This window comes from Amblyomma mixtum, chromosome 3, assembly GCF_055824585.1.
Source record: "Amblyomma mixtum isolate Tamu chromosome 3, ASM5582458v1, whole genome shotgun sequence".
NCBI lineage: Eukaryota > Metazoa > Arthropoda > Arachnida > Ixodida > Ixodidae > Amblyomma > Amblyomma mixtum.
In genome coordinates, this window is record NC_143014.1 from 11,340,949 (window position 1) to 11,348,030 (window position 7,082).

General features: G+C 46.9%; 1 protein-coding gene across 1 annotated transcript; it reads right to left on the reverse strand.

The window, feature by feature from the left end:
* Positions 1-1,998: 1,998 nt before the first annotated feature.
* On the reverse strand, positions 1,999-4,690 carry LOC149349211 (uncharacterized). The gene is made up of 2 exons (XM_089575421.1): positions 4,173-4,690; positions 1,999-2,020 (listed from the first exon to the last, which is right to left on the reverse strand). Exons 1-2 carry the CDS (start codon positions 4,688-4,690, stop codon positions 1,999-2,001), a joined length of 540 nt encoding a protein of 179 aa, XP_089431547.1.
* Between the last annotated feature and the right edge of the window lie 2,392 nt (positions 4,691-7,082).

Consider the following 7,082-nt stretch of genomic DNA (forward strand, 5'->3'; position numbering starts at 1 on the left):
CAAATAGCCTCTTTAAGTGACTGTCTAGAGAAACTTGAATCATCAGACCATCATCCGGACCCTGGCAAACCCTCAAACGAAACAGACAAAATACACCGCGAAATCGCTGTCTTGAAAGCTGCTAACATTGACACCAAGAACCGAATGCGCCGCAACAACTTGCTTTTTTTAGGCCTCGATGACACAAACAACGTATCATGGGCAGAATCGGAGAAAAAAATTGTGACCCTGTGTGCTGATCACCTCGATCTTCATCTCGACAGCAACAGCATTGAACGTGCTCACCGAATAGGAAGTCACTCCGATGACAAGAAACGCCCTATCATTGTAAAATTCGCACAGTTCAAAACCAAAGAGACCATACTGTCCTGCGGGCGAAAACTTAAAGGGACAAACTACGCAATCAGAGAAGACTGAATTTCCTACTCGCCAAGCACGTTCAAAGCTACTTCAGTTCATCCGACCACAAAAGTGCGCGTTTAAACTTGCTTTTGATAAGCTTTATGTTGGCAATAGATGCTATTTTTATGACCCTGCCACTGCTGGCGTATTGGAAACCCCTAACTCAGCAGCTAGCGCGCGACGTAACATAGGACCACCGACCGAGAGCGCTTCAGGAACCACGACATGACCCACTAAAAAACAGGTACTATCATCCGTCCCCATCCGACGTCCTTCGCTATGCCTTGATCTTAATATTGCCTTCACGAATATCCGGAGCGTCATCCCAAAACGTGACGCACTTGAGAGCTTCATTGCTGATATCGACGCTGATACTGTGCTCCTAACGGAAACCTGGCTGAAAGAGGATATCAAAGACAGCGAAATCTTTTCCCCTAATCTTCACTACACAATATACCGGCACGATAGGAAAAACAGAAAAGGTGGTGGCGTCCTCATAGCTATTAAGAGCATATTATCATCGTCTCACATCAGCACTGACGACACTCTCGAACTCATGTGGGTATGCTTGAACGATAAGACAAGGAAAATTGTTCTCGGCATTTGCTACAGGCCACCGGATAGCGACTCATCCTTCTGTGACACGCTTGGCCGTGCCTTAAACAACATCAAAAATAAATTTCCTAACTCCCCTATCTTTTTATTTGGGGATTTCAACTTCCCGAACATTAGCTGGCCCTTACTCTCAGTGCTCAATAGGTCATCTTCTAACGATTCAAAACAATTCCTTGATTTAACACTTGACCTCAACCTACACCAAGTCATTACATGCCCAACAAGAGAAAACAACATTCTTGACCTACTCCTGACAACTTCCCCCGACGACGTAAAAGGTATAACCGTTCTACCAGGCATTAGCGATCACAATCTACTTCACATCCGCCTTTCTTTACCCATTATAAAACGGTCCTCATCAAAAAAAGTAATCACCGACTACAAAAGAGCTAATTTCGATGCCATCAATCATGCCTTATCTGAATTTTACAGCTCTTTCCAGACTGCTTATCAAACTCGCTCGGTTAATACCAACTGGGAACTTTTTTAAGACCACTGTCCTTTCGTTGAAAAATGAGCACATTCCGTCGTTTTGCGTAAAATCCGATTCTAACAACGAATGGTTTAACAGAGAACTGAAAAGGCTTGTTAATAGGAAAAAACGGCTTTATAGAACTGCTAACTTGCATAACCGGCCCGCAGCGTGGAAACGGTACCACCAATGCGTGAATGAATATAAGGAAAAATTAGCCTCCGCCAAAAAGAAGTTTTTTTCTACCGATCTACATTCTATCCTCAAATCCAACCCGAATAAATTCTGGCGCATTCTTTCCCCTAAATTACGAACGAACCGACTTGAACTTTTAGACGCTGATCGCGATCCAATAGACAGTAAAGAGTGCGCAACAATTCTAAATAAATATTTTTGTTCAGTCTTCTCCCCTGCTGCTTGCAGTCCGAATATTTCCCCTCCCACCTCAACAATGCCCATGCCTCAAATCACAGTCACCACGACAGGAATAGAAAATCTAATCAGTTCTCTTAAGACTTCTTCATCATCTGGCTGTGACCACATAAACAGTAAACTCCTGAAAAACACTAGTCTAGTCTCAAGCCAGATACTGCACCTAATATTTACACAATCATTAGAATCCGGAGAAATCCCCGACGACTGGAAGATAGCCGAAATCATACCAATCTTTAAGAAAGATGACCGCACAAATCCTTCTAACTATCGCCCTATTTCTTTAACGAGCATTCCTTCGAAATTACTTGAACATGTTATAGCGTCGAATCTAATGAACCATCTGGATTCAGTTAACTTCTTTTATCCTCACCAACACGGTTTCCGTAAACACTACTCCTGTGAAACGCAATTGGCTGAATTCACACATGACATACTTCGCTTAATGGACGGCAACTTTGAAATCGACGCCATCTTTTTAGATTTTTCAAAGGCCTTCGACCGCGTTCCGCACTCACACCTGCTCACAAAACTTTCTTCCCTAGGCATTCCTGACAATCTTATCTCCTGGATTGAGACATTTCTTAACGGACGCATGCAGTTTACCTCAAGCAATGGTTACCACTCACCCCTCACTAATGTTACATCAGGCGTCCCCCAGGGCGCAGGCTTATCACCATTGCTATTCCTAATTTACATAAACGATCTTCCAGTTAACATAAACGCCAAGCTACGACTATTTGCAGACGACTGTGTCATATACAGCCCCATTCGTCATCCCACTGACAGTCACCTCCTGCAAAAAGACATTGATGCAATAGCTACATGGTGCAACCGATGGCTCATGCCCTTAAACCTTGAAAAATGTCAACTCTTGTCATTCTCTCGCAAGCGCACTGTAATCCAGCACACTTACAGCATTAACACGGTTCCGATTGCTCCAACAACATCCTACAAGTACCTTGGTTTGCATCTGACATCGACACTATCTTGGGTAACTCACGTCCAAACGATATGTTCCGATGCCTCTCGTGTCCTAGGTTATCTCCGGCGAAACCTGAAATTAGCATCTCCAGACGTTAAAAAACTGGCTTATCAAACATTCGTCCGCCCCAAACTTGAATTCGCATCATCTATCTGGCATCCATCCCAAGCATACCTTTCCGCCGAAATCGAGGCCATCCAAAATTGCGCCGTCAGGTTTATCACCTCTGAATATTCCAAAGAAGTTAGTATCACTGCACTCAAACACTCTCTTTCCCTCCCATCACTTGAATCACGCCGCATAATTTCACGTCTTTGCCTTCTTCATAACTTCTTCCATCATCCAGCTTCAAGACACCCACTTTTAAAATCCCCGATAAGAACTTCAAGTCGCCTCAGCCATAGCCACCCCATAGCCGGTATCAAGACCCGTACATTAGCAATGAATAGTTCATTTTTTCCCAATGCAATAACACTCTGGAATGCCCTACCTAACGACATAGTTTTATGCAACGATTCAAAATCTTTTCGTACAGAACTGGCCCGTCATCTTCAGAATAAGGGAATTCCTTGTCATTTTTTAACACGTGTTGATCACTGACTTTCATCTGTGCTCGCTGCCGCAAGCGAATTTTTTTTCTTTTGTATGCTTTCACTGCACATGTAAACCCTTTATCTTTTTTCTTTATTTTTTTTTCTCTTTAGCTTTTGAAGTTTGTTGTGTGTGTTCATTGTGCGTGTGTTTTTTATGCTTCTTTTATATGAATTGTAGCCCCCTCCTTATGTAATGCCCTTGGGCCTTTAAGGATGAAATAAATGAAATGAAATGAAATGAAACGTGTCGCACTCTTGCTTATCAGCGCCATTCATGTGACCTTTGCTGTATCGTTATAAAGTCGGTGACACCAAGCAATAAATGTTCATTTTCTTTGTTCCACCCACCGGCTACGTTCCGTTACTTCAGCATTGCCTCCATAGCCTGAAATAAGTCTGGCTGGGGCGCAACGGTGGCTTTCGCTTGAGTCTCCGGTATAAAGATAACGGCAACAAATTCGCCTGGGCTCCCGTGTCGACCTTCATGTGCACTGTATCTGCGTCAACTTTAACCGGAACGATCCAATCATTCGAGCTGGCGACGCCGGCTGTGTGCGCGTCTAATATTTCAAAATCATCTTCACACTTTTCTTCAGGGCACTCAATTTCTTGAACGCTTCTCTTCGCTCTGCAGCACGCCGCGAAGTGGTTCGGTTTTCGGCACACCGCGCACCTCTTTCCCCATGCCGGACATTTTCGCGGCGGGTGACAGCTGCCGCAGAAGTTGCACCGCCGCAAAGTCTTGCCCCGAGCCGGCCCGTCAAACTTTCCTTCCACTGCGCCGACCACCTGTGCCGTCTCTGCCTGCTCCCAGACTCGCGCCTGACTCGTGGCAGCCTCAGCCGTTTTGCAGAAATCAATGGCCTTCTTGAGCGTCAAGTCCTTCTCGCGCAACAGTCTGTTGCGCAACTTTTTGTCCCGAGTTCCACAAACTAACTGGTCACGCACCATGGAGTTTTTGAGATCGCCAAAGTTACACGACTGCGCCTTGAGCTGCACATCCCTCAAAAACTGTTCAAATGGCTCACCTTCATTCTGGAGTCGCATTCGGAAGACGTATCGCTCGAATGTTTCATTCTGTTTTGGTGCGCAGTACTCTTCGAACTTGCGCACCAGCGCATCGTAGTCCTCCGCTTGGGCAGACGTAAGTCGAAAAGTGTTGAAGACATCAATGGCCTCCTGGCCGGCCATATGTAAAAAAATGGCTGCCTTCTCCGCGCTGGTACGTTCCTTCCCCGTGGCTACAAAATATAGTTCGATGCGTTGCCTGAACTTCCTCCAATTGGCTGCCGCGTTCTCAGCGAGCACCAGCGGAGCAGGAGGCGGCAGGGCTTCCATGCGTAGGCTTGAATTTCGAGCTCGCTATCCAAACGGTCGCTTGCGCGGGAACGGCGCTGCCACTTCTGACACCATGTAACGTACGAGAGTGACGACACGTACGCCAAGGCGAGTGCTGAACAAAGAGGGCTGTTTATTGCGGCGCACGCCGATGAGTGAAGAACGCGCAAGGCACCCTGGGAGCTCGGGGTTGCCGGCTGGGCAGTGCGCTCCCGCCAGGCTGGGCTATGTGACACCCGGGAGGCACATGAATATATTGCTCGTGAACAAGAGTTCGGCATTGTGCCAGGGCAGGTTGGCGTTAACTCTGAGGCAGCAGTAACGCTCGACGAAGCGGCAGAGCAGGCGCCAATAGCGGGAACACTCTTTTCAGGCGAAGGTAAGCTGGCTGCCAAAGATGAATCGGTTAGCCAGCCGGAGCTGACACTCTGCACAGTGACAGCAGATGTAGCCGAAGGTGTAGGAAAGTTTATAAAACCTGAAACGCTCGGATTGCTAGAGCAGCCAGAAAGAGAGCGGATACATGAATAAAAAGAGAGAGCTGATGTTGAAGGGCGGTTCAAAATTTGCCACGAACCTGATATAGACAAACCTGAGGCTCCAGTACAGCTTCAGGCAGATCCGGAAGCTGCAAAAGTTTGTACAGAAGATTGTGAACTAACAGGGATCGCTGCACTGGGTTTCGCAGCAGGTAAGGAACTGGGGGATTTGAATAATGCACCCATCTCTTTATGTTTCGATATGGAGCAACATGCTTCATTATCAGCAGTGCGGAAGCAAGCTGGCGAAGGAAATGTTGAGAGGAGAATGAACGAGGGCATGCTTTTCTTTGAAGAGAACATCGGCGGGCAGCCTTACAAAGAGCTAGCGCTATGCAAAGCTGCACGTGAGATAGCCGATGACAGGCGTAAACCTAATGTGAAGGTCAAAGGGCCGAACGCAGCAGTAATCCTCGTAGCGCGCAGGGAGTCAGTGAGCTCTATTGATTTTGAGGAAAGCGATATGGTATATCCGATACCGGTGGCAGCCTTTACAACCGGCTCTGTGCCAGACAATCCGGAATTCTTGTCCAATCTTCTAGACAAAGCTCAAGAGAAACATGTTTTGTTTCGAGATGTAGGCGGCTAGAAGTTATTTCTGCCAGTTTGGTGCACCGATCTGACATGGTGGATTCTGGAATGTGCAGATTGGTTTCCGGCCTCGTTTGTGCGGATTAAACTAACCGCTATGTGCACGTATGTGTGTGTGTTGGTGGATTGACTGGACAGCCGGCGTACGTGTGCGTGTATGTGTATGTAGTTTTGTTGTCGGACACCGTGGCTGAACTTTAATGTCCCACTGACAACAAGTGTCCGTGTGACATTCTTAGTTGGGAGGAGTGAAGTTCGCGGTGCTGTACATTGTTTGCCGCATCCGGTTCGCGTTAGTGGAATGCCCCTTACGTTCTTTCTCTTGTGCCCTCCGCACAACTGCAGAGAATGTGGTGGGTCACACTCGCTACCCAGCGGGATAAGGTAGCACCGGATAGCGCAGGATTGCGGGAAAGGTCAAACTCCCTCCAGGGACGGATTCATTAGGTCGCATCCTGTTGTGCACGTGCTTGCGGCGAGGCGGATCCGCGTCACAGTGCGTGGCTTTTGTCCCATGTCTGCAGCGGCGCGCGTTGACAGCTTGAAGCGCGGTCAACAGGATATTGCCACGCTAGCTGCAGGCATGAGGAGTGACGATGCTGAACAGATGGGTTGAAGTGACTTTCCTTGAACTTGGGTCAACCGGATGTTGAAATAATCTGTAGCATGGGAAAGTGAGAGTGTTCGCGAAGGTCGCAGCAGGAAAGCATAATTCTCCAAAATCGTGATGGTAGAAAGTGTACATATGTGTACAGTGTTTGTCGCGATGAGTTACATTCTTTCACCAATCATTGATTGGTTGTGTTGTCCTTTCCGAATTGTTGATTGGTGATGTTTTCCTTTCCCCAATAATTTATTGGGTGGATGTTTGTGCATTTACCTGATTGGTTATTCTCCCCCACCGAGGGCGGGGATATAGGGTTTAAAACCAGCTGTTTCGGCAGGACCGAGGGCTGGTTTCGTCACGTAAAACTACGAGTCAGTCAAGTGCAAATATATTTTCTCCCTGCTTGTATCTTCCTTTGTGTTATTGATTGTTATTAAAAGTTAACCTCTCCAGAAGTGTCCTCTAGCAATGTGATTGAGCAATTCGAATCTGCAAGACGTCAAGCATC

Bases quoted from the DNA above. Each gene is read 5' to 3' on its own strand.
- LOC149349211 (XM_089575421.1), bottom strand. From the start codon at position 4,690: ATGGCCGGCCAGGAGGCCATTGATGTCTTCAACACTTTTCGACTTACG. The intron at 2,021-4,172 runs GTGCGCGGTGTG...ATGTGGTCACAG, and splicing joins TGTCCGGCATGGGGAAAGAG to CCAGATGATGAAGAAGTCTT.